The 27,574-nt window shown below is 40.7% G+C and overlaps 2 protein-coding genes across 5 annotated transcripts; one reads left to right on the forward strand and one right to left on the reverse strand.

Moving 5' to 3' along the window:
* The first annotated feature begins 26 nt into the window (after window positions 1-26).
* Window positions 27-12,487, forward strand: prrt1 (proline-rich transmembrane protein 1). Of its 2 annotated transcripts, none has more exons than XM_085395943.1 (4): window positions 27-393; window positions 3,236-3,573; window positions 6,392-6,583; window positions 9,480-12,487. In XM_085395943.1, the coding sequence occupies exons 1-4, from the start codon at window positions 375-377 to the stop codon at window positions 9,654-9,656; spliced, it is 726 nt and encodes a 241-aa protein (XP_085252069.1). In that variant the 5' UTR covers window positions 27-374; the 3' UTR covers window positions 9,657-12,487. The 2 variants fall into 2 exon arrangements, with proteins under 2 accessions (XP_085252069.1, XP_085252070.1); XM_085395944.1 differs by lacking the exon at window positions 27-393 and adding an exon at window positions 1,677-1,773.
* A 2,710-nt stretch (window positions 12,488-15,197) lies between these two features.
* tmem268 (transmembrane protein 268) lies at window positions 15,198-26,569 on the reverse strand. 3 transcript variants are annotated; one of them, XM_085396812.1, is made up of 9 exons: window positions 26,385-26,569; window positions 23,598-23,736; window positions 20,011-20,105; window positions 19,827-19,934; window positions 18,335-18,487; window positions 18,139-18,216; window positions 17,604-17,693; window positions 17,214-17,420; window positions 15,198-16,093 (listed from the first exon to the last, which is right to left on the reverse strand). In XM_085396812.1, the coding sequence occupies exons 2-9, from the start codon at window positions 23,728-23,730 to the stop codon at window positions 15,932-15,934; spliced, it is 1,026 nt and encodes a 341-aa protein (XP_085252938.1). In that variant the 5' UTR covers window positions 23,731-23,736; window positions 26,385-26,569; the 3' UTR covers window positions 15,198-15,931. The 3 variants fall into 3 exon arrangements, with proteins under 3 accessions (XP_085252938.1, XP_085252937.1, XP_085252939.1); XM_085396811.1 differs by having other exon boundaries at window positions 18,139-18,249; XM_085396813.1 differs by lacking the exon at window positions 26,385-26,569 and adding an exon at window positions 20,469-20,699 and having other exon boundaries at window positions 18,139-18,249; window positions 23,598-23,681.
* Between the last annotated feature and the right edge of the window lie 1,005 nt (window positions 26,570-27,574).

The raw sequence follows: 27,574 nt of genomic DNA on the forward strand, positions 1-27,574 counted from the left end.
TGCCCGAGTCCGAGCTGTCGCTTTAAGACAGCGATAGCTTTGTGTCTCATTAATTCAATGTACAGCGACGCGTTAGCGGAGAAACATTATTAGACTGCCCTGCGCGCACAGAGAGGAGAGGAGAGGAGGGGGAGCTGAACGGAGCTGTGCGCGGTGACAGAGCCGGGTTTAAAGCAACAAAGGAAGAAGAAAAAACACCTCAAGTTGTTACTGCCGCTAAAGAAATAAAGATGAAAACATCCTGAGGATGGGCTGCACCCGTTTGGATTAAAAGTCTGCATCATCGCGCACTTGAAGGAGGATTTTCACCACCAACTGGAGTAAAGGAAAAAAAATAGATCCGATCAAAGGAGGCGGACAGAAGATCTGAAAGCATGTCGTCAGAAAAGCACGGTGAGGCGTTTTAATTGTCTGAAGCACGAAGGCAGATCCAGGGCATCGGCCTATATATATGTGTGTGTGTTTTGGTTTTTTCTAGTTTGCTGTCATCTGCGCTTTTCCCAGCTGCCCCCTTGTCAACCTCTCCATCCGCTTTTGCTTCTGCTGTGTCTACAAGATGATGCACCGCTGTGTGGGTGCAGCTTTGGTGGGGGTTGGAAAAAATAACCGCAGGGCCGTGGAGACTTTAAACTAATATCATCAGACTTTCTGTGTGTATCTGCTGAATTTATTTCTTTTACATTTAGTTTATTTTCATGTTCAGATTTTCTTCACTGAAGTGAGCTTTCACATCCTTCCTGGACTCCCTGTTCCCTATTTTTCCTCCCCTCTGTTATATATGTCTCACATCATTACGCACGGGCCTACGTACATCTCTCCTGACTATAGACAGGATGTGAGTGTCCTTTGCGCGTGCACGCCTTTAACAACCATTTATTGCTCGTGAACCCGAGCCTCTCTTCCACAGACACACACACACTTTAATCCTTCCACTTTCTAATATTTTAGAATTTGAAGCACCAGTTACTGATGTTGCTGGTGAACTGCATCTTTCCTCTTAAAAATATTCAAATAAACAGTTCAGCTAAATGGATGTACAGGTATTAGTTAACTGTTCCAAGCTTCTAAGTAGCAAATGCCTCAAGAAGAGAGTATTACAGGCATTTTGCTGATGACAGACGGACTCGGTTTTAGTTCTAACTCGAGGGCAGCATCACATTCAGGTGTGCCACTGCCACAGCTCTGTGCATGCTTCTGGGTGAATCATCAAACATTTCCCACAGCTCAAAATGTCTCAGGTTGTAACTCAACAGAGAAAATCAATATTTCTGATTAGGTGTGTTTGACGGCTTCTGGTCAGTAAAATCTGCAGCTGTGGGTGCTGCAGATTGACTGCGACCTTAAAGGGACACTTTACCCCAAATCAGACATATCCTACCTCGGGCCTTAACCTGTTGTTTATTGATCTCAGCTGTTTTTAGTGTGACTTTTTATGATATCGGCACCAAACCAGCTCAGAAATGCTCACTTTACTTGGAATAAAATGCAACCAAGTGGAAGATAGATGGATGCTACAGATTCAACTGTTTTATGTCCCAGTGATCACTGAGATTAAGGCAAATTTAAACTTTGCTGGCCAAGCAAGAGTCCAGGGATGTTTCAAGATGGCTGCTGAGCTGTGAGACGTTACAGCTGATCTGAGAGAGGAAGCCATGAATGTTTAAATGCCGTCACTCTGTCACAGCCTCGCCTGGACAGGCTGACACTTTCATGCAGCTGGATGGAGTAGTTTGGGAGTTTCCGCATGAAACTGCTCACATCAAGATTTTCTTTGTGAGTAACCTGGTCATTATTTCTGTGAAGAGGTGCTGCTGCTGGGTTTTTCCCAATATAAGCTTTTTTTTTTTAACATGTTGAGCACCACAAGGCAGTACTTTACTTCCATTATATCCAAGAGAAGAGGAGCATTTCTGCACCTGATCCCTTAAAAAACTGGACAGCACGTGCCAAAACAACTGAGATGGATGAATTAGATCTACATTTGATTTTGAGGTGAACTGTCCCTTTAATGTTTAAGCATTACAGTTTAATGGAAAGGGGAAAAAATCAATATATATTTGATTAAAAGACTATTGATCTATAATGATGGCTAGAATTGGATCAGTAGCAGACAACTTGCTTAAGACAGTGATCTATTCCTGCACAGAATTCAAACATTAAGGCAGAAAATGGAAGAGATTTAATTAAAAAGAAACATTATCATTATTTATTCAGTGAAATAACAGAAGAAAATGTGTATTTTAGCTTAAATCTGTTGTTGAAGTGATGACAAAACACTGCGCGTGATTGCATTTTGCAGAGTAATGACGAGCGATTAAATTAACTACTCGGCTTGAGTGTTCCCACAGTTTTATTTCTCTCATCTGGATGCAGGTCGTTGCGCTATTAAGATCTTTATCATAAAGAAGAAAATAATGTGACGTCTCATGTTATTTTATATGGAATTCAAGTTATAATTGCCAAAGATGCTGCGCACACACACACACACTCTGATATATTTTCTGCTCATCACGTGATGACCTTTCAAAGGTGTCTTCCTCCTCGTGCTCGCTCCTTTCCCCTCTGTCTGTTTCTGGTCCACTTCCTGCTTGTGACAGGGTTGGGGCCTCTTACGTAAAACCGGTCCCCCGAGCGCACAAGTCGTCATCCCTCATCACCCAGCTTCTCTCCCGCTCGCTGACACTGCCTCCTGCTCTCCTTCTTCATGTCTCATCAAATCCTCCCTCTTCTATTCCTCCAACCCTCTCAGTTGTTTTCAGTGTTAAGCAAACACAAAGGGAGCAGAGGTGTGAGCATTAAAGTGTTCAGACGTCCAGAAGCAGACAGATGCTTCGGGACGTGTTTCTCGACACCTGAAATGCCAAATTTCTGCTGCTAATAAACTTCTTTGTGAAGGATAAGCAGAGAAAAAGGCCTTTCTTCTTTTCCTTTGCCGGCAGTGAAAATGCCAACCACTGTCATCATTAGCCTGCGCAGGTTGGAAATGTCAGGCTTTGTAGCTGCTTTTTTAAGTCTTGCTGAAGAGCTGTGCTCCGTGTAATTGTTTTTTTCTCTCCTCCTCGGCAGTGAAATAAGACATATTAGAGCCAACATGCAAACACACGTGTAGCCGTGCTCGAGTTAGATAACACGCTCTCGCTCTTACATCTGTTTCTTTTATTGTTCTTCCTCTGCCTTGTCTATTTCTGACTGCTCACCTACCTTTCCTCATCTTTCCTCCCTCTTCCACTCTCAGGGCTCGATGACTCTGGCCGTCAGACCATGCAGCCTCCTCCGTACCTGCCTGGCCCACAGGACCCCAACATGCCCCAGCACCCCAACATGCCTCCCGCGCCGGGCACCCAGCCCAACTACCCTCCTCCGCCTCCTCCTCCGGGTTCAGAGGGATACCTCCAAGAAACTCAGTTCCAGTGTGCCCCGATGGGGCCTCCGGGAGCCCCGCAGGGCTACACTGTCCAGACCCAGGCTCCGGGAGGCACCATGGCGCACCCTCCTGTGGGATACCTCCACCCGGGCTACCCGCTTCAGCTGCAGCCGTGCACAGCTTACGTTCCCGTCTACCCCATGGCATCGGTGAGTGAGACACAGCCTTGAAAGATTTCACAGCTCTGGCAGCAGGCTGCAGCAGAATTAAACCTCCACACTTCTTTCCGGCTCGTTTAAAATTGTCCATAATTCACTCCTCAGTAAGATCCACTAAATGTCATTCGATGCTTATTATGCAGGGAATCAAACGTTCTTCTGTTATCTCAGGGGCTTGTCTCTATCTTCAGAGAAAATGCGCATTTTGTGAAGTAATTTGCTCATTTTCTGCTTCGTTTGTGGCACCTGCTGTTGCGTCAATTAGCTGGACATTTATTAATCAAACGATGTCTCTTTTTCCCCCACATAATCAGCAATAAATGTCCGGAAAGCTCAGTCAGAAAAAGGAAAATTACAAACCACCTGATTTGTTCCAGTGAGCATGTCTTTATTCATCAGGCTCGTGTCCCACCAGCCCACAAAGAGCCTCTCGTATGATTTTAAATATCTTTAATGATGATGAATGATCATTTTTAATGATTAATGATGCACACAGCAGTGTTTTGAATAAGCTCTTTGGTGTTGCTTTCATTTCATTAATTTTGCAGGGTCAGACAGGGACGTAAACATGCAGGCTAATTCTGCACGTTGTTGCATTATTAGGCTGAAGTAATTTGCATTGATTGTCCTTGTACTTATATAAAGGCGTAGGACATTTTTCAGGCTAGAGGACATGTGGTTTCATTTTTGTGTGCAGCTTTCCAGCAAAAACAGGCTGAGTGTGTTTGTTTGATTCTCATAACAATCGAGATATTTCTCTGAGCTTTGAGCCTGACGGGTGAAATCGGTACTTCGTGGTAAAGTGTGCTTAAAGTGAAAGATCGTCTGGAAGCCACACATAAATTATAATACATGAAAGCTGACGTGTCAGTTAATTAATATCAATGTAATCAGTTAACCCACATTACATAAATTATACTGCTTTTTTTACACTCTAATACATAACTGAGTGCGTCACTGAGGTGGAATATAAATGCTAATACAATATTCGTACATTAGAGGAGCCGTAAGTTTGAAAAATGAGTCACAGAGCAGCAGTTCAAGCCAGTAAAATTAATTGATTTGGCTGATTTTAAATCAATTCATATACAAAACAGCAACAACAAAAAAGAAAGCAAATCTTTTGTTGCTGAACGTCATTGTAAAGCTTTTTTTTTTAAATAATTTGTGCACAAATCCTTCATAAACAAGACAATTAGATTTTAAGAGAAGCTAATTTTGCATAAAGAGATCCATATTTTTTCTTTGGGCTTTGCTGCTGCTTTTGCACAGACACACGATCAGCAGGAATAACTGGCTGCGCAGGAGATGTCCTTCACAACAGACGATGCCGATGCGTAAGAGCATCTTATGACACTCAAGCTCGGATCTGGGTTGCAAAATACTGTGAAATCATTAGAGGAGCATTATTCCAAATTATCAAGACAATAATTTGCGTGCATGAAATTAAAAATGTCCCCACAAGGGACATCAGGGGCTCTGCAGAACAAAGGAAGTGCAGCACAGCTGTAAACTAACAATATAGTTGATGACTGCAGGGAGGAACTAAAACATGTGCAGCACTAAATAAGTTTAAACTGAAGTTAAAGGCCAGTACTTGTAGGTGGAGGAGGGTTGAAGGACAAGTAGAGCTGCTTCTCTCTGTATTGTTCAGTTTCTACTGTTTTTCTGAGGCTCATTTTTCAAAAATAAAACATAAATTTCATAAATTTAGCATCTCTGACAGATGGGGATATTTGAGGGGTCAGAGGATGATAAATATTAAATCTTTTCCTGTTTTTCTAATTCTGCAGCAGAGTTTTACCTCTCCAGGTCTCATCTCACTGTCCTGGGAGCTTCGGAGTATTCTAATATATTAATAACAGCAATGACAGGAATGAGACCATTTGAGCAGACGACATAAATCCTTGGTTGAACTATTAAGCTTCAACATCATGTATTATAAAGACCAATCTGTACTCTTTGCCCATTCATTGTTGCTGGAGAACACAGTGGATTTTTGAACTACAGCCACACGTTCGTCCACGTTAATAGATCAAACAATTTATATTTTACCCTGAACTAACATCAAAGTTGTAAAACGAGGCCTCGGAAAGAGACTGTGAATCATCAGACATCTGAAAGTGCAGCTGTCCAGCTTCCCGTCGGTAATTTCTTAAAAGCAGCGTGGGTTTGAATGCGAGGAGAATAATATCGAGAGCAAAATCTGCACTGCAGCACAAAATCACAAAATCCTTTTCCTTTTTTTTCTTTTTTTAAGTGTATTTCTGTCTGGCCTGCTGAGCTGATAAACATGCACAGCTCAAGCAGAGCGAATTGTGATGCGTTTCTTGCATCTAATTGAAAAAAAACCCCCAAGTACTGAACATAATTTTTAATCCCGACAGGCTGAAAGCGGCACTGCACTCTGATATCTCGTCTCACAGCTAATGGTAATTACAGATATGACTGTACGGTGCAGTGCAGTCACGTTTCAGCTCCGCAGGTGGTTTAAAATAAAGCTAAAATTGTCCACTTGGCATAGAGAGCTAATGTTCAGTGCCTCCGCGCCACGATTAGGTCGCCTCCAACGTCTCGTCCAACTGTGAGAAATTCATTTAAATTAAAAATGAGACAATCAAAAATCCGAATGCCCCCTCTGACACCAGCGATCCTAGCAGGCTCTGCTTCCTGCTGCCCGGCTGCTGTGCCCTTCTTCACTCACATTAGCGTGTTCCTCTGTGTTTTGGTGTGGAAAGAGCTTTGCAAGCTGCTGGACTGTTTTAAAAGCACCGCTCTCCATCTTCTCCTCCTCTCTCTCTCTGTTCAGGGTCAGCCCTACATGCCGGCTGGAGGAACTCACCCGGGGATCCCACCGGGCCAGATTCACCCCATGCAAATGCCACCGAGCATCACCCTAATGGACCGCCGACCGCCGCACGACTACCTGCCCATCGCAGTGCTCACCACCGTCTGCTGCTTCTGGCCAACAGGCATCATTGCGATCATCAAAGCAGTGCAGGTTAATGCTGCTTCATAGTCTCCTTTTCATCTGTGGCTTTCATATCGATATAATATCACCTTTACAGATGACTTTGCGATGAATTTTCACTTTAAAGCCATTTTATTTGCAGACGCAGACGCTCCCATTTAAAATGATAAATGATAGAAATCCTGCAGTTTTTCTTGTCGTCCTGTAAAATAAGACAAAAACTTTCAGTGACTTAAAGCTCTTTCTTTGCACGTTAAAACAAGACTTTATAAAATCAATATTTAAGAGAATATTTTACTTCCAGTAATTTCTCAATAATTTCTAGAAACAGCCGAGCCGTGTGGTTCTCAGTAAACAGAACAGGTATCTTTCTTACATTTAAATGTTTCATATTATCATACAAATTGTAATATTTGATAAGCAGAGAAAATACAAAATGACGTTTTTAAATTATGATTTTATTGATTGAGGGATAAAAAGCTATCCAAATTTATTTACATGCCCTACAGTTTTTGAAAGTTGAGTTAAATTTTAGCTAGCCTTCCTGAAGAAGGATAAAAGATCTCAAAAAGTAACACATTATGCCACAGTCTGAAGAAACACACCTGAGAAACAAAGTCACTGACATCTATCAGTCTGGAATGGGTTACAAAGCCATTTCAAATGTTTTGGGACTCCAGTGAACCACGGTGAGAGCCACTGTATACAAATGGAGTAACAGGAGTGTCCAGCCTACCTAAATTACTCCAAAAGCAAATCGACGAATCATCCAAGAGGTCACAAAAGAACCAGAACAACATCTAAAGAGCTGCAGGCCTCACTTTTCTCAGTTAAGGTCAGAGTTCAACAGTAAGAAAGAGACTGGACAAAAATGGGAGAGTAACATGGTAGGGTGCTGGTCTGGGGCTGGGTTGCCTCTTCTGGACTCTGGGCTTGCTGTAATTGATCAAACTGCTGTCTACCAGAAAATCTTGAAAATCATCAGTTTACACCCTGAAGCTCAAGTTTACTTCGGTTATGCAGCTTGAGCCAAAACAACCCAGAAAGTTCACCTCTGAATAGCTCAGAAATAAACAAAATGAAGGTTTTGGAATGGCTGAGTCAAAGTCTGGATTTAAAACGATTGACATGCTTTGGCATGACCTTAAACGGGCTGTTTGTGGTGGAAAATGCTTCGATCTGGCTGAATAAAAGCAATTTTGTGAAGAAAAGTGGGACAAGATTCCTACACAGTGATATGAAAGTCTTACCACCAAGCATCACACACACTTGATTAAAGTTCCTGCTGCCAAAACCAGGTATAGGGTGCAGGTAGGTTTAGCTAACCTTTTCCCTTAATAAATGAAATCAGAAATGTAATTTTATATTTACTCAGGGTATCTTTGTCTAATTTTCAAAGTTGTTTGATGGTCTGACACATGTAAGTGGGACAAATATGCAAAAAACTAAGTATTTAGGAAGGAGCCAAATACATTTTGTGGAATTATTTTAAGCTCTGAAAGACTACACATTTGTTGATAAGCGAACAGCTCAGTAAAGGCAACAGCAGAACTGCGTATCTATGGCTTTGACATGTGTAGGTTATTGAATGTGACAGAAACTACAGTTTTCCTCAGACCTCCACGTCAAAATGTCCAAATTTACAGCAGAACTACATCATTGTGTGAAAAATCTGTGGTACATCTACTGCGGTGGTCCTGTGGGAGGTAATTGTCAAGTAGGTGTCGATTATGCCGCTAGCTGTTTGTTGAGCTTCGCTTCACCTTATTCACGTCACTGAATTGGACCTCTGAACTGTGTTTACGGTAGTTTTAAAAATGGACTTGTACCTTTATGCGATTAATTTTAAGGACAACCAAAAAAAACCCTGGATTTCACTTTTACCGACTCGCTACTACTGAAATATGTCACTGCAGGTTTCCAAAAAATAAAACGGCAAAGGCAGTTAAGCAAAAGGGTGCCTACATCCATCTTTTATCTACAGTTTGTAGGGGATGTGTCACTTGTTGCTCTCTTGTGTATTTTCAGTAGTTTTTAGGGCAACACTGGAGCCCTTAGTCGCAGAAGAATGAGATACTTCACACTTTGTGACACTACAAATGAGAAAACTAAATTATCTCAAGCCTTGACATATATTTTGGAAAGCAACTCTTGTAAAATGGCACATATATAAAGGTTTTCAGGCAAAATTATTTTATCTTTATCTTTTTAATGGGTTGTGAATTTAAAAAAAAAAAAAAAAAAGCCTTCCAGCTGCATGTGACTGTCAGGAAAGATCATTCATCCCTTGACTGTTTGTGTCAAAACAGGCTGTGGCTCTTTCTTCCTGCCAAGATAGGATCTGAAATACAGAAAACGACGTGGCTATGAATTTGCCGACTGCAAACCAGGAGCCAGTATTTTGTGATTCATAATCATACAAAAAAAAAAAAAAAAAAACAGATGGAAGATGTTACTTTGTGGATTCACTGATGTCACCTCTACATAATCTGCATCAGCAGGCGCAGTTTTTTTTTTTTTTTTTTTAAATGCTGTTTTTCTGTGCAGGTGGTGTAAAGTTAGAGCTCCGTCTGGTGACTTTCATACTTTTATGTTGCTCTGTTGTTTATCTAATGGCAGACTGTGCTGACCAACACGCACTCAACAGACCACATCATTACATAACTGCACCATTGTCAGTGCAATGGGACAGAATGGATTTTTTCCTCTGGGCCTGCTCAGCTGGCTGTGCGCTGAGCTGATCTGACAGGGCATGGACCCACCGGTCTGAGCTCTATATGATGTTATAGGGTGTTACTGCACATTCAGCCTGTGCTGCAGTGAAATCGATCCATTCATGCTGTTTCAGACTCTCTCCTGCTCCCACTCGTGTATCTGCTTGTTGCGTAACACATTTTCGAATTTCTCCTCCCTCCTTCCCACTTAGGTGCGTACGGCGATAGCCAGAGGGGACATGGTGACGGCGGAAATAGCCTCCCGCGAGGCGCGCAACTTCTCCTTCATCAGTCTGGCGGTTGGCATCGCCTCCATTGTGCTGTGCACCATCCTCACCGTGGTAGTCATCATAGCATCGCAGCACCACGATGACGACTGGGAGCCGTAACTCCACTATTAAGTCCTGCTGGGAAATCATGGCCTGTATTAGCTAGCTAACTCTCAATCATTATGAGGATGTAGAAGCATTAAAAAAAAATGCACTCAAAACTGCTGCTGGCCCTCTGCATACAGCCACACACACACAGCTCTGACCTAACCTGCCGCCATCACACACTCACAACCAACCACAGCTGTCGTCCAAATGCAAACAGCTGTCAAACGAGGCCCAGCTTTGCTGTTATCACAGCGGCCGCTTAATATTTACACCTAGATATGAGCTGCAGGAGGGAAACAAAGCTCCTTGCATTAACAATTCATGTGATGCTGATTAATTTATACGTCCTTCACTGATGTGTTTGGATGAGAGGATAGGCCGCTGTGTGTGTGTTACATATTTTAGCAGCAAAATTGACCAAGTGGCGACCCCCACGGTTGATGAAATTTCAGATGCCTCATTTAAAAAAAAAGAAGGTTTATTTAGCTTATTTAAGTCTCGCTGGTGCAGATATACATGTGTTCTCTTCTTTATGCGTGCCATGTGGAAGCAGTGCTGATTTGCAGTGTAGAAGTGTCAGAGGGGATAGTCGATGTACATTTATAACATGCCAAATGCAGACTGGACTGACCAATCAGAGTATATATTTCTGTTTATGTATTATATCAACACTTATCTGTTTAAAATGATACTATATGAACTATGTGTTATTTATTTATAATCTGAAATTTATTCATTTATCCAGTATTTACCCATGCATAGACTTTGTCTGCTATAATTTGCAGTATATCGCTGTTTTATTGAATTTGTCGGACTGATTGAATTGGCCTGAATTTGATATCTTACCACTATGATATTGCACTTTGTAGTAACAGGACGAGATGATGCAGCTGCTTACATTTATAGTTTTTACAGTGCATGAATATAAATCTAAGCTAATGGGCTTTTAGTGCAAAAAAAAAAAAATGCTGCTGCTCTTGGGAACATTTCCCTGAAATAAATGTGTGCTGAAGTATTTTTCAAGATGTCAACGAAGCTACTGTCAAAACAAGAAAAGGAGACAACTTAGATGATAAGTCTTTAAATATTAGGTTTGCGAATATAGCATTTTAGAAGTGTGTTAGCCTTTTTTGTGTTGCACATCTCTTGCTATTTAATCTTTAAAACACTTTTTATGAGACTTAGTGAAAAATTAGAAGAATGAGGCAACATAATCCTGCATGTCATCCTCAGTTTGCTTCCATTTCTCTTAAATACTAAGGCTAGAAGTGTGGCTCCTTTAATTTTATCTACAGAGTTTGTTTTCATGCAATTCTGTGGCTCCACCGTTACTGTGTAAACTATAAAGTCAGGTTTCCGGGGTGGTAAAATGAATGTTTCTAGTGTGAGAGAGAGGAAAACTTAATGCCTGTGTTCTATTGTAGCACTTTCAGCTCTATCATATTACCTTAGATGAACCTATGACTCTCTCATACTCTCTTTCTCCTCTTAGGAGTTATTGGACCTATTAACATATCTCTGTTGATCCCTAGGACGACAATATTCCAAAAAAAAAAGTTTTATAAAAATATTAACACAATAGGGAAAGTTTATAATTTGATAATTACCTAACAGTTTTAATATTATTATTTATATATTGTTTAACACATTGAAAAACATTTATATTGATATTTTTAATCTGAGACAGGAATTTAACCCACAATAATTACTTATTTTACAAATCCCATGTTATTCAATCCTTTTAGGTACATTTTATTTATTCTGTTGCATGTAAAATGTAAGTAACAGGAATAAAACAATAACAATTTGAAGCTGGAACAAAAAAGAACACTAAACCTAAACAGGCTGCTAATCGCTAACACTGTCGTTGTTTTGAAACTGCTTTAACAAGTTAAGATTAAAAATGCTATGTGACTCCCAAACATGTTAGAGGAGTTGTGTTTCAGCATTTAAAATGGATCAGCATTTTAGAGAATGAAATATCTTTCCTGTAGAGAGTTTTACTACCTGTGGCCTTGAGATATTAGCTTAGCTAGCTTAGCATAAAACCTGGAAAAGAGCGGGAAACTGCTAGCTATGTCCAATTGTTTCAAAATCTGCCTTTAAGCATCTCTAAATTTATTTTTACACTTTCTTCTTGTATTATATATAGTAAATAGATGTATGTTCTAAGTATTAAGCTTTAGAGATGCTAATAAGTGTATTTTTTATTATATTTTGGACTTAGCTAAATTAGCTCCCCCTCAGTGCTAAAATATGAGCGTCAGTATTCTCATCTCATCTTGTCTCATTCTCTGCAGGAGAGCTAAATAAATGTGTCTCCCAAAATGTCAAAGTAGTTTCTAAGCAGGAATAAAAATAAAATTTTCCTCTTAAGACTCACATTTTCTTTTTCCCAGTGCAAATACAAGCCCAGTCAGTATGGTGACACTGAATTAAAATCAGTGTTAAATGAAACACAGGGCTGTTTAGTATTATAATTGCACAGAAGGCTCTGGCAGTGAGTGTGCTGACTGAATGGAGTCACTCCTAGTTTGTCTGCTGCTCGGCTGCATCTTCGTATGCAATCCTTTCTGATGGGATGAACTGCAGCTGTTGGCGCTACAGCTGGGATGTGTGTTCCTTATTTCCTTTTCATTTCTCTGTTTTGTTTTTCGGCTTGTAAATGCAGCGGGTTGCTTGTTCAAAGAGCCAAAAATTACCGTGTACATGTGGTTCTCTTGGGGTTTATTATTTTAATTATGTTCATGGCTGTGCTGCACATGCATTGGTTGTTTCTGACTTCAGTTGTTTGAGTAATGAATAAAACAATAATTTTGAGCTGTGAACAAGAAATCGACGAAGACAGCGTCTCATTCTTTGGGTCTGTTTTTCACCTCTCCATCCTCTCGGTCTCTATGGCATCTCCTCTCTCCCTCATCACTAGGATGCTATTTATAGTTGCCCCGGTTTTCTGCCTCTCTCTGTCTCTTTTTTCCTTCCTCTGTCAGAACATGGACTACAGTGTCTCTTGCTATCTTCTGTTTAATCACAGGATGTGCTGCAGGTTTTGGGCTCTGCACATTAAAATTAATAAACCTTCCTTAACTGTTTTACTGTATAAACATGTAAAATCATATCACATCGGTCACTTTCATGTTGTTTCCTGGCCATCTTTTTTTTTTTTGCCTCTTTGGTCCGGAATGGATGAAAAAAAGACTCATTATCAAACCCACAGTTATCGAAAACACGATTAATAATTATAAATGGATCTTTTCCCCTCTGGAACCACCACAAGGTTGATTTCACTCCCTTTCCACACCATTAAGTCTTTGGACAGTATTTTTTTTGTCGTTTTGTCACCACAGTGGACGTTAAATCCTAGAATCAAGATGTGATTGAAGTGCAGACTTTCAGCTTTAGGTCAAAGGGTTTAACTGAGCTATTTTCATATGTTCAAAAGTAAATGGACAAATGACTGACAAACAGTTTAAAGGCCAGGCGAGACCTGAGTTCAAGTGACTTACAAATAAAAATATTTAGCATTAAAGCATTACTGACCAAGGTTGTTAGCATTAGGTGATCCACCCTCTCAATTCAATTCAATTCAGTTTTATTTATATAGCACCAAATCACAATAATGGTTGCCTCAAGGTGCTTTATATTGTAAGCTAAAGACAATTATGGTCACTTTAGGTTCCAAACAAGCAACAACTGTTGTTGTAAATAAAAGTAAAAGCACGAAAAAAGTGAAAGCAGTGTCTGTATGTGAGTTTTGGGGACCCCTGAGCTCTCAGTGTATATACAGTCCTGTGGTTCCCCTTAGTTGCTGTCTGAACCAGTATGCTTCTGGGTTTCCCCGACTTTACTTTCAACCTGAATAGTGCAGATCTCAAAGCAGATTTCAGCTCCTTTATTTCACTAACCTGACCGCGAGAAACCAAAAGAGTTACAGACTTGGAGAATGAGTGGGTGAAAAGGAGGGCTGTGACTGAAACGCACCATCTGCTGGCATAAAATAAAGACTTAGATGAGTTAGTGAATGGATCAGAAGTAAGCTAACATTTAAAATGAACTGAATAGAATGAACAATTTACCCAAGAAAATAAGTACATTGCATGCCCTCATTATCTAGTGGGGACTTATTCAATTAGTTCCTTTCTCTTGAGACCAGAAAGTAACGTAAGTCACCCAAATATTTTATCACCTCCCCTTTTGTTGTTCCTTCCCAGACTTATGCGTTCTTTCCCGTCAGTTTCTGTGTTCATGAACTGCTTTTATGTACATATGTCTGTCAGGCCCCCCTCACATAAAGTCCCTAAATAGTCCTCATTTGAAGATTTCTTACATTTTAGAAAACAGGTCACTTTTTTCCAGTGGTAGTTTTCATGCCTTTTTATTTGTTCACTGGTCCGTTTCTTTTCTTCAATAACACTACTATAATTATAGTAGTTATTGATATTGCACCAGTTTAAAAATGTGTATTTATTGTTTGTTTATTGATCTCAGCATAGGCTATTTGAATTCCAGACCTTACATCTTCCCTCCATGCAATTCATCTATTCTGAGAATCTTGCACTGATTTCACATTTTATGAAAATTATTCATGTAAAGCCTGAAAGCCTTGGAGGGTTTATTAAAGTCTCTCATGAATTTAAAATAAGGAATTAAATATCAGTTTTCATATGTGAGTTTTAATTAGTATCATTTTTGTTAGCGCTAGCATTTTTGTGCAATTTATTACCCAAAGTTTGGTATACTTTATTTCTTTTAGTGATCTTTTATTACAGGTTTGTCACTTTGCATTTGAAACCTCTTCTATATTGCTTTTTTGCATATAAGAATCATTAAAATCTGTGGTATTGCCTCTTTAAATGGTGCGAGGTCTCTGTCCAACAGAAAAGAGGTTGGAAGGAAAAGGTGGGAGTCGAGCCAGCCCGTGTGTGCAGGATCACAGATGGTCGTTTAGCCTCCTGAGGAGAGCCGGTGTCTCTGAGATCGTTTAACTTGGCCTCACGCTGCACGCCTCTCTCCTCTATCACACGGTCCCAGCTTCCCCCCCGTGTTGGCCACGCTGGCTGTCTTGCTGTTTGTGTTTGTGTCATCTTGCTGCTCTCTCGCTGGGCTGTCATCCCGGCCCCAACATCAGGACTGATGGGCGACGTCTGGAAATATTTCAGGATGGATTCTGGGAAGTAAAACCGCAGGTGTAGAAGCACAAAACAATATTTTTTTGCCAGGATGAAAAAAACAAAGCTCATTACACACTGACATCACTTTCCCTTCACACATTGTGTCTTTGTCTACAAATCACTCGACAGGCTTAGTGTCCTTGTCTACAACAGCACAATAAGTTTATTCAATCGAATACTGCGCTTGAATGCATTTTAAAGGCAAACATACGTACATATTGCTTCATCATTTTCATTTACTGTTCATCAGTCAGAAGGAGACCTGTCACAGGCAGCCATCGATGTTTTATGACCCTTAAATTTACCCCAAATGCACTTTTTCAAGTTTTTCTACAGTGAATTACAAGAAAACACCTAAAAAAAAACATGCAACATACCAGTGCTTGTTTCTGTGTTTTTATTAAAAACTGGGATTTTTGTATCACAATATAAATATTTACCCTCTAAGGTCTAAGCTATCAAAGATGCAAAACTCAATCCCACAAAACTCTTTAAAAAAAAAACGGCAAAATGAGCCTTTTTGATAAAAATATGGATAGGTTTTAATACGTGTGGAATATGTGATTGTCTGGACTTGCAAGAACAATTTAACAATTACTAAAATTACAAAGTGTGATTGCCTAGGGTTGGAGTAATGTAGTGAGACAGAGCAGTAACATAATATGGAAATAGCACAAGTGCCTCAAAACTCTACTTGAGAAAAACGCATATATACATATACTGTGTGTCAAGTCATAATAACCTGTATTTAATATATGTACAAATAATTTAAACAGTAGTAAGCAGTGGCCACGGCTGACTGCCATGCACACGGGAGGACAAACATTGTTTTACAGCAGCTGGACGGACCTGTGTTCTGCAGTGACAGCGTTTGGCAGCGTGCAAATGAGTAAACATCCAGCTGGTGCAAACAGAGCGGGCAAGAAAACAGCAGCTGACATGCAGCAAGAGAGCGATAACCTTAAAACTAAGGAAATGAAGAGTTTGAGGCTCCAAACAAGTCCTTCTGGGAATCAAAATGTTCTTGATCCATAATGCCTCCTGAGAAAAATTCTCCCATATGTCAGTTTGTGTAGTTTCCAGCAGCTCTCTGTGTTTCTGGTTTGCTTTTGGTTGTTATTGAAGGATCTTTGTTTTGATGTACTGACAGAGGCAGATGGGGGCTGTGGTGCAGTGGCTTCTCTGACCTCTGTGGTGTGACGATCCTGAGAGCCTTTCAGACACGAGGAGCTTCACATAAGCCGCACTGTAGGTCATGAGGAGCTGGTAGGCTTTAGCCTGCAAGGATAAAAACAAGGACATAAGCAGATATTGGATGTGTGTGAGAGAAAATGCGAGGTGGGATTGAAACTATCAAAATGTAATCTTAAATGTGCTTTGAAATGATTAGTTAAGCCTTTTCTGCAGGCTACACTTTGAAACAAGGGGCTTATTAAGGTCTCAGTCATATAAACGTAGCCATAAAAACGATCAGATGCTCATTAACTGAAAATACTAGTGCAATGTCTAGTGCAACAGTAATCAGCAGACAGGCGCTGCTGCTCAAATGCACTCGACTGACTGATCATCAGTGAGTCTGAGCACCTGTGGTGGGTAAGTGGGTCATAGAATGTAAGGCACAAACACTAATATTTCCTAAACCTTTACATGAAAAAACAACAACTTTAAAAACAAATCTAAATAAACATTTTTGCCCTCCTCTTCTTTTGGGTGGCACATTTTTCAGTGACTATTTGATATAAGAAGGAGGTGCTCACCCCACATCCAACTGGCTAGCTGCACGTGTGCTGGAGATGGCTGTACAAGCTACTGAATCATGGCACATACTCAGTTTTTCACTCACTGCTTTTGGCTTAATTTCCGCTGAATAAATAATGACATGGTGTAATACAGTATATTGTGTATTGTTCAGCTGAGGCTCTACCTATTTTTAGAATCTGGCAAGAACCAAGAAAGAACCAGAGAGGGGGGAAAAACACAGTTTGGGTAATGAGCCACTACTGAGCTGTTTTACCCATTCATTTCTTAGAATTTAAGCCCAAGTAGTCGTGCTGACAGATTTCTTTTTATTCACAAAAGCAGCATGTCTTTGTCAAAGAGAAAAACTGACACGTCCTGTTGAAACCGCACTCAGGGATTACATGTGTAGTTAAACTTCTTTGCACTGGTACGGCCCATTTAAGATCAAAGTGAGCTGAATGTGACCCACGATATAAAACAAGCTTGTGAGGTTTGGTAACAGAAGCCATTTTGCTCCTCCAATGAAAAGCAGAACGCTTCAGCTCTGATTTTAGTGCCCCGTGAAGCTGCACACATCTGTGATCAGCCAGATGTGATAGATCTGTTGCTGATATGACTAACGTGGGTCTACTATCGCCCAGACCATCATGTCTCTCACCTGAGAAGGTAAAGCTGCATCGGGGACGAGGCTGTAGTTTTTGGCGGCTGTGGCGTCCTTCTGCTGGTTGGATGATCGGCCGCTGGCTGCGCTGCCATTCTCCAGCAGAGGCGTCTGCTCATCGGAGTCCTGCTCCTCCGCATCTGATTCTCCGGCCGACACTTTGGTCACCAGGACGAAGTGAGACATCTTGCTCTTCAGTTTTTTCTGATGGGAGTTAGACATCGATTTTATCATTTTAAAGACCAAATGTCTGCGTTTGTTTCCTGCGGCAACCTGGAGTTATATTTCTATCGATCTGGAAGGAGGGCAAACAGCGGAGCTCCAGAAAAATCGATGCGGCAGCAGCAGCAGAACAAACCGGGCGACAGATGTACTTGACTCTCTCACCTGAGTGTCAGTCGTCGCAAAGCTGAGCTCCTCTAAAGTTTCAGTCAGAGCCCTCAAACAGGGGGACATGTCCCAATACACGAAGTACAGCTACAGAGAGACACAGAGAGGGGACAGCAGACACGAGCTTCAGTGGACCACTGATGTCTATTAATCACCACATTATTTCATTTTAATAGATCTGTTTAAAGCATGGAAGATGCCCTGCACCACAACATGCAATATTATTACTCCTGTGAACTTTTCCTAAACCTTTATCGTTATCCTGCACACTTTTCCTCCACATCACAATGTTTTCCACTGAGGTCAATTAAAGGTTTTACTTCCTCTCATTGGCCGTTTCCCTTCTGTCTGACTGTTTGCTGTCATTGGTGCTGAATCGTCAGTCATCTCTGTATTTGTGTATTTATCTTTGGCAGGTTGTAAACAAAGAAGGGGGAAATGAATGAAATGGAAGTTGGTAGCCTGAACTGTATGAAACAGCCCATACTCAGCTTCATATTCTGCCAGTTTGAACTGATGTTATCAAACTAACCTTCATGTTTCCGGTGCAGTTTCGCACCCAGTCAGCCACGCCCACCAGCAGCTTGTGTCTCACCAGCATCTCGTTAACCTGGACCAACCGAATATCTAAATTCACATTGATCTGACACAGAATGGTTTGAGAATCAGTTCAGGGTCAGACTTGTGTCAAAACTGGCTTTACTGGCATGTCGTGACAGCTGACTTACCTCCTTGTTACTGCAGTGAAGGATGAGGATGACGGCAGTGGTGAGGACGATGGAGATCAGGCTGACGGAGAGACAGAGGACCCAGTAGTCGCTAACGGTGATGTAGAGGTGGAGGGTGGAAAACACCGCACACCACAAAACCACATACAGCACCTGGTGGAAGCAGAGGGGAGAAGGCTTTAGGATTGTCAGCTGTGAAGCTAAACCATTAAATATTCTGGTTCTCAAAACTGTAGGGCGGACCCACTTGTGAAAATACTGAGTGAAACTAAGCGAATAAGAACGTTGATGTTTTTGCATCTTCGCTGAGCACAAACTCTGCTCGAATTTAAGTCTAGCTGGATTTCACTCTGCCTCTGTGTGACTGGTAATGGAACATTAAAAGGGTGATTTTTACTGTTGTTGTTGATGTTTGTTCAGAGTTATTAATAAAGGATTTCTTATGAAAAACCTCAAATTTACCCAGAACCCACAGAGATGTGTTAATGATGCTTGTTTTGATTGGAATTCCAAACTTATTAGTCTGTTTATTAATTACTAGATAAACATAAAAGAATTAGTAACTACAGTTTTTCACTCAATACTTACAGCCAGAGCAAAAACACTGAAATCATGGCAATTACTCTATTCATGACTCTCAAATGAAAGGACTTCCTGTTTTCTCTGCCATATGTCACCTAAACTACACAACTGTTTCACACAACTCTGCGCAGTCCTGTGCTGGTCTTCCAGGACCGGATGACCCAGCAAATCCAAACATGCAATGGCCAGAGAAAAAAGAACCCCCAAGAGCTACATATCAGAGTCTAAATGTTGCAGAAAAAGACTGAACAAGTGTAGTTTGTTTGTAAGGGTAGCCGGGGGACAGCCTCTTCTAAGCATAGCTTAGGCTTGCAAAGTTGGATCTAAACAAGAAGATTTATTTGTATTGGATATTTAATAAAGAACAATGCTTTTTAATACCGAACTAGTGTAAAGTCAATTGAAATAAAGTAAATGTGGTATACTTTTGATGGATATTTTAATAGATTATAAGTCAAAGCACATAGATAATCACAATAAAATCATTTAGTTAAATAATTTAAAAGTTTCAACTAAAAAAATAAATAAATATTGTTGTTTTGTTTTTTTCGGGATTGTTTGAGAGTACACTGTCTATAAAACCTGAAATCTGTGTAACTTTTCCGCATTTCTTTGTAAGATGTTGTAGCAGCCTTTAAGGGGAATTCCTCTGAACAATGAGCCTGTGAAAACTTCCTGTCTATCCAGTTAGTCAAGACCTTGGAGGTTTGATGAAAGTGCAGAATTTACTCAAACTGATTGATGGAGATCTTTGTCTGTTTTGCTCTCTTTTCTATTTTCACTCTGACTACCAGAAACAGCCTGCACAAGAAAAACATTTCAAAGAAAGAATGAAAACCGAAAGAAAAATATTGAAAACAAACAAAATAAACACAGGAAGTGATAATGGAGAACAGAAAGATCATCATACCGGCGCCATTATAAAATGAAACTGAGCCGAGTTGAAAACCATGTATCTCCTGACCGAGGGGACGTCCAGAGCTGTTTTCAGTGGAGTCTCCATGTCTTCACGTGGAATCTAAAATCGTGAAACAAACAAATTAATTTGGTAAAGATCTCTAACGTGCTGCTGTTCAGTGTGTGCGCGTGTTAACCTGGAAGCCCTCCCTCTCCAGTTTGGCACGGCACCGAAGCAGATTAAAGCTGGGGTACAGCATCGAGCAGCTCGGCACTGACGCCACACACTGACCTGAGAGAAAGACAAGAGTATGGAAATAAAACCTTTGAATCGATTGATTGATTCATTTCATTTCATCCATATACATAAACCAAAAAACATCACAGACCAACACCTGACAGTGTGCATGCGATGAGAATAAGGAAGACCAAAAAGTAATCGTAAAGATCAACTGATTTCAATAGTGAACCTTTGTTAAATGTAGGTCATTAAAACCTCAGTCCACCTCTGGTGTGTTAGTCATCACAAACAACTTTAAGAAAAGTAGCCACAGGATGAGCTGTGGGGTTAAAATATGCACCACAGATTTAGAGCAGGCTTTTTAATCCGAGACCTTTACAGAACATAAATAAAATCTAACACTGTGTAACTTACAAGGAAATGAGGAAACTGTGCTCAGAGGTGAAAATTGCCTTTATGTGTTTCTGGTAAAGCGTGCAGGCTCGAAGCATTCCTGGCACAACAGTCCCAGCACTGGTATGTGGTTCATTATAAGGCGCAGGAGGAATTTCACACTTCAGGTTTGAATAGGCGAGTGCAGAAGCAGTTCCACGAGAGCATAATCCAGGATTTTTTTGTCCTCGTTTCAAAGAGCGTCTCTGTTAGCTGTAAGAATGATTGTGCTGGTTTAAAATGTGCCATGTGTGATTCAATCATTTGTCACAGGAAACCAAGAATATATGAAAATAAAACATGTCATCAAGATCAAGTCTGTGTGAAAACTATTTTGGGATCATAATGCCTCCCACACACCGCTTCAAAAGTCTCTTTGGGTGTGGAGCCACTCCAGATGGGGCGTGGACAGTGAGGGGAAAAATAAGGAATGACGTTAGGTTGAAGGATGATGATCACTGCTATTGCACTGAAATAATCTGCACGGTTGTGTGTTGTGTGTGTCGCTGTGTACTGTCACATGGGGGCAGTGTCAGTTTGCCTGTGGGCTACTCTGGTTTGTCTGTTTTTGGATCTTTAGCTGCTGAGGAGACCACAGAAGTTGTGTAGTCAAAAGAACTAGTGAAGTGAAACTCAGTGCTAAAAACAATGAAAACTGCCCACTGCAGTCAGATCTGTGCTGCTTTTTAAAATCTCCGATGCAGTTTTCTTCCTTTGCAAGCCCACTTTATAACCAATCAGCACTGCACCTACAAATAATGTTATTGCTATTGGGCTGTTGAATTCGTGGACTGCATGTAAGCATGTGTTGCATACCCAAAATCTTTCACTCTGTATTTAAAAGCCTGCACAAGGGCACTCAGTGTGGTACCATGATTTCTGTTTTAGTGCTAAAAAGCTTAAAAATGTATTAAGATATCCAAACACACGCGTGTGGATCACAGACTGAAACAGGCCAGAGTCAGAAACAACTTGCAAACAATCCATCCAGAGAGTTCTTGAATTATTGGTTAGATTGACGCAAACAGTCTGTAAGTAAGAACGAGATTTTAACTCGCTTTTTCAACCTTTACACAACTGTTGCATTAATATTTTCTCTGAACTGAAACAGGCACTATAATCATAGTGGAAGGTAGTGTAGGTCTGACTAAAGCACTATGTGGGCAAAACTGCCTACACATTACATCTACAGGTGCTTCTGGACCATGGAAACCTGCGCTATGAAGCTCCCAGCACCCGGTCTCTGTGCTGATGTTAATGCTAGCCGAGGCTTGTAGCTCTGCAGTTATTGAGCCAACACAGAGTTGGCTGCTTTTCCACACTGTCCACTTCAGCAGCGACCGAGCTCTGTAACTTTTTATGCCTGAGTTGCCGTGATCTCTAAAAGCTTCCACTTCTTATCACGTCACATATCACAAATAACAGATGATTGTGGAATATCTAAGAAGGAGGAAATTTCAGTAACTGAGTTGTTGCAGGGGTGGCGTCCTATTACAGCACCACGCTCTGATTTAGTTAACCCATTCCTTCTCAAATGCTTTTAAAGGCAGACTGCATGTTTGGTGCTTGGTCGTATACACCTGAAAACACCTGAATTCAAAGCCCAGTACTTTTCTCCATATAGTGTGTGAGATGAATTACCCAATTTGGCTTTTATTAAATATGATTTATCAGCTTGTTCATGTTATTTGCAACCAATTCAACAGATCAGTTGGTAGAAAACACACAGCTTTGATAATAATCCAGTGCTTTGACAGAACTGGAAATCTAGGCTACTAAAATGAATTCCAAAGATTAAGGTCACACAAACACACACAAAAGAATAAAAAATATTAACATATTTAAAGAGACTGGAGGCAGGCAGTTAGGGAGACAGCTAAAGGATGATAAAAGGCATCACATCTAAGCAAGTCTATAGAAATGAATTTTTAGAAGCTATTTAAAAGAAGCCGTTAATTCTGAAGGATGGTCTCCTCAGAAAGGTCACATCACAGCTGAGGGTTGTCTCTAGATTTGAACCTTTTGAACCACTTAAAAAGCCCCACCTGAAGCCTCGAGCAGGCTCATACAAGGTCAGTTATTCTGCTGCCTCGCTCGGAGGCAGACCCAAACAAGCTTTAAAAAAGCGATCAGTAAACTCTTAGATCAGTTCATCCGTTGAGCCGACAGAGAGAAGCCAGGATGGGGGTGATGTGATGCTGTCTGAAGTATCCAGTAAGATGCCAAGCACCTGCCAGACGGCAGGAAGGTGCAATAATCCAGGCTTAAAAAGTACATAGACGACTTTCTGCAGATCTGAGTGTGAAAGTGTAGCTTTAATTCTATAGATGGTTCTAACTAGGAGAACTTTTTTTAACGTGAGACTCAAACATGAGGCCTGAATTGAAGTGAACACTCATGTTTCTGGCAGCTTTCAAATGCCCAAGAGAAGTTCTCAGTTTGTGGGACTGAACAATAACATTTGTGGTACTTTGTTTCAGAAACTGCTGTGACGTCCAACATTTAACCTCACTGAGGTGGTTTAAAAAAGCAGCTCGGCTTTTAGGTCTCATTAGAAGGTATATCTGCTTGTCCCAGGTGTAGGAATGAAAAGAGAGGTTCGGGAAGCGAATAAATAGAAAATCAAATTGCACCACAGGTAGCACAAGCTGCAGAGGATGAAGGGTTTCCTACACTGTTAAGAATGCTCTCATGACTGTTTTGTATCAGCAAAAAGAAGCAGAAACATCAAAGTAATCCAAATGAATTGATTCAATTATTTCTCTACACCATAGGCCTTAGTAGGCTACACTTTGGCCAGGGTTAGGCACAAAGATTTTGCTATTTATTTATCCTACTTCCTGTTTTATATCTAACAGCTAAACATCCTGATTCATACTGAGACCAGAAGCCTTGTTCCTTCAAACAGACGCAGTAAAAAGGCAATTCATTTCATTAACAAGCTACAAATGTCAACTTGCAAAACAATACTGCCAGTAAATCAGCATAAAAAGCTATATGCCATAAATTCATCTTCCATCAGCAGCTGATCTTTGATGCACAAAAACCGAACTAAGGATGTGATGAATGAAGAGCTGTTTATCAAATACATACAATAAAAAATGCAGTTACCGTTCGACCAGTCAGGTCTGCTGTTGATGCTGTCCCGCGCATGAGGTCTGGAGTACTGAATTTGAACGTCCCCCTCCCTCTCCTCCACTATGTGGCAAACTCCATTGCTGTCCTCCATCATCTCGGGGGTCATTGTGTCCTTAAGAACAAAACAATTAAATTTAAAAAAAAAAATCTAAACTGTTAAGCTTAAAAGTTCCTCTGGCTCATGTGATGGCAGAGTCATGCACGATTTTGCAAGAATCACAAGAAGACAGTCAGAAAGAAAATCATGTGCGTGTAAGAGGTTGTGACTGCCAGTATGAATAGCATTGGGAAACTGTTTGGTAAGCCTGGAGAACACATTTGTGAGGAAGCACGTCATGATAAGAGATAAAGTAAAGAGGAATGCATTCATTTATTCTTTTCCTAGTGTATGAGTCCCAACAAAGGGGAACTTCAAGACGGTACACACAAAACCAAAGGAAGTAAAATATTTAGCTACTATCAGTACTGAACTGCGCAGAGAGCTGAGTCATGGGCATGTCAATATATTAGAGAGAAATGACTGGAAAAGTTAAAATCACTTTTGCATTGATTACATACTAGAAGTAACTTGACAAGCACCTGAAAAAAGTGTAGCTGTACTGTTTTACATAAACAGTAGCGCTGCATGGTTTTATGCATGTTGTATATTAGATGCATGTTTGAACTTTTTTACTCTTACATCACCTTGATGATCAGTTACATCAGTCAAATGTTACAAATGCAGCACACAGTCCTCCAACACAGAGAAAAGCATGTATATTAGTCTCTATATGCCAGCCACTCTGTTAGATACACCTGTTCAACTGTTCATTAACACAAAAGTGTAATAAGCCAATCATATGACAGCACCTTTATGCATTTAGGTACATAAACATGGTCTGAAAAATAAAAAAACAAAATCCAGTGAGCAGTACTTCTGGTGGTGAAAATGCCTTGTTCATGTCAGAGGTCAGAGGAGAATGGCAACAGTAATTCAAATCACCAGTGGGTATAACAGGTAAGAGCATTTGAAAATGTAACACGTCAAACCTTGAAGCAGATGGACTACAGCAGCAGAATACCTGTCCTGTCAGCTAAGAACAGGAAACCGAGGCTACATTGTTCACAGGTTTCCCAGTATTGGATGTAAAAAGACTGGACAATATTTCCTGGTCTGATGAATCTCGATTTCTGCTGCCACATTCAGATAGTAGGATCTAAATTTGGTATAAAAAGCGTGGAGCCATCCAATCTCGCATCAAGGATGCATGGTGGATGTGTCATTTCTTTTTACACACTTTGCCCCTTAGTACTAAGTGAGCACAGTTTAAACACCACAGCCTACCAGACTATTGTTGCTGACCATATCCATCCTTTTAACAGTCACAGTGTATCCATCACTTAATGGTTGGATAATGGACCAGTTCACAGAATCCAGAATGGCAGCGCTGAAGATAAAAAGTGAGCCCAGCTAAGTACTAGTAAGGTGTTAAATGCTGATCTGACAGGAGGCTGAGGCCTTTATAGGGTGACTATGTAGCATATAAGGTAAGGTTCTCATTCCATTTCATGTTCATTTCAGCAGTCCATGGATCCCTACATCTTTGCACCACTTGAATAAACTCTATGAGAGCTTTAGGTGCACATGTATAGCTCATGTTTCCCCTAAACTGCAGTATTCTGTAAGTAAACTAAAAGAAACTAAACCCAAAGTCGATCTGTGACCAGTAATTTAAAAAGCTAAAGCTAAAAGCTAAATATGTTAAAGAAACCACAGCCATAACGATAACGGGGACAAAAAAAAAACCTTAAAGAGGCCTTTATCGCTAATAAACACATTTACAGTTAACTGTGAGAAGTCTGCAACCTTGCAGGAAACTTTAACTTCTGCTTTCGGGGATGTGGGCTGTTACTGCTGTGCAATACTGATACAATATCTGCTTACGGAGGCAGAACAAATGGGCTGAATTGTTGAGAAATTACATTGTTGTGATTATTTTGGAGTTTTACCAAAATAAAACTCGTTCGTTGCACACAAACGTGCAAAAATGCCATAGCAGAGAAGCTGTCTCATAAAAGAAGAGGAGACACAGGTTTCTTGTGGACACTACACCTGAACCAGATCCCTCTCCAGCACCAAAACTGACCGTCAAATAAAAGAAAAGTAATGAACTTAAATGTTTTTTAACCAGCTCTCTCTGGCTGTCGTTGGAAACAAAGTTTAGCAGTTAAGTGTGAAATTTAAACTGTCGGTGTCTAACCTATTGAAGTCTAACCTCTTCCTCACTGCTCTCATTCTGACTTTATTTACTTTCATTTTCACTTCCTTGATTGTTAATAAGGTCTAACGTTAGACCTTATTAACAATGCCAGTACTGGCATGGAGACAGTTTATCACTGCCTGCTTACACTGCACCTGCAGATGAGGATGGGGAAGAAAAAGAATGACACATTTCACACATGTGCAGGCAGGCTGTATCTTGCACTCGGTGCATGTTTTTACCACCCAGAGGGCTTTATCAGTAAACACCCAGCTGTTATCTTTACAATGCATCATGTTTTCATGTCCGGTGTTGCAAACTGCACATCCTTTTTGCCTGCTCGTAAACTAAACAGTGTATCCTTAACCTGACGTTAAACTGAAGCCTCGACGATGACAATGGTTGAATATTTTTGCTCCTACGCATTTTTTTTGTGCGCAAAAGTTCCTCTGTAAGTTATTTTGTTTCTCCTGACACCTGTACACGTGAGAGTTCCAAAGCAAGACTAAACATGTCCTACCTGAACTTCAGATGAAACTCCATCAGTTCACCAAAGCTGTCATCTTTGTATTCCCTTTGTCCTTCCTACCATAACTCCTGTTAATCGAGAGAATTACCACATGATGGTCCTACAGACACACACAGAATTGAAGCGTATGCCTCTATCACACGAATGAGTCTCAGCCTCTCTCTCTCTCTTTCTCTCTCTCGCTCTGTTTCTCTCTCTCGTGACTGAGCTCAGCCCAAACTCATGACTGCAGGAATGTGGTTTGTGTGGTGTTCAGCTCAACCTGTCAGCATTAGAAAGAGGCTCATGGCCTTCATGCAGGGACCCGTTGAGAAAAACTAGCTTCATTTTGATATATATATATATATATATATATATATATATATATATATATAAAAACACCCAGCACGCCCCTGCGGGCGGTTTATCCTTCAAGCTCGGGTCCTCTACCAGAGGCCTGGGAGCTTGAGGGTCCTGCGCAGTATCTTAGCTGTTCCCAGGACTGCGCTCTTCTGAACAGAGATCTCCGATGTTGTTCCCGGGATCTGCTGGAGCCACTCGCCTAGCTTGGGAGTCACCGCACCTAGTGCTCCGATTACCACGGGGACCACCGTTACCTTCACCCTCCACATCCTCTAGAGCTCTTCTCTGAGCCCTTGGTATTTCTCCAGCTTCTCGTGTTCCTTCTTCCTGATATTGCTGTCATTCGGAACCGCTACATCGATTACTACGGCCGTCTTCTTCTGTTTGTATATATATATATATATATATATATATATATATACAGGGTGGGCCATTTATATGGATACACTATAATAAAATGGGAATGGTTGGTGATATTAAAGTCCTGTTTGTGAAACATTAGTATATGTGAGGAGGCAAACTCCTCAAGATGGGTGGTGACCATAGTGGCCATTTTGAAGTCAGCCATCTTGGATACAACTTTTGTTTGGAAGAGGGCCATGTGACACATCAAACTTATTGGTAATGTCACAAGAAAAACAATGGTGTGCTTGGTTTCAACATAACTTTATTCTTTCATGAGTTATTTACACGTTTCTGACCACTTATAAAATGTGTTCAATGTGCTGCCCTCTTCTCCCACTCTTCACACACTGATAGCAACACCGCAGGAGAAATGCCAGCACAGGCATCCAGTATCCGTAGTTGCAAGAAGCTAAAACTTCAGAACGACTGTTACA

Source organism: Rhamphochromis longiceps, linkage group LG22 (assembly GCF_057381845.1).
Source record: "Rhamphochromis longiceps isolate RC_006_pf linkage group LG22, R_longiceps_female_GT1.1, whole genome shotgun sequence".
Classification (NCBI taxonomy): Eukaryota; Metazoa; Chordata; class Actinopteri; order Cichliformes; family Cichlidae; genus Rhamphochromis; species Rhamphochromis longiceps.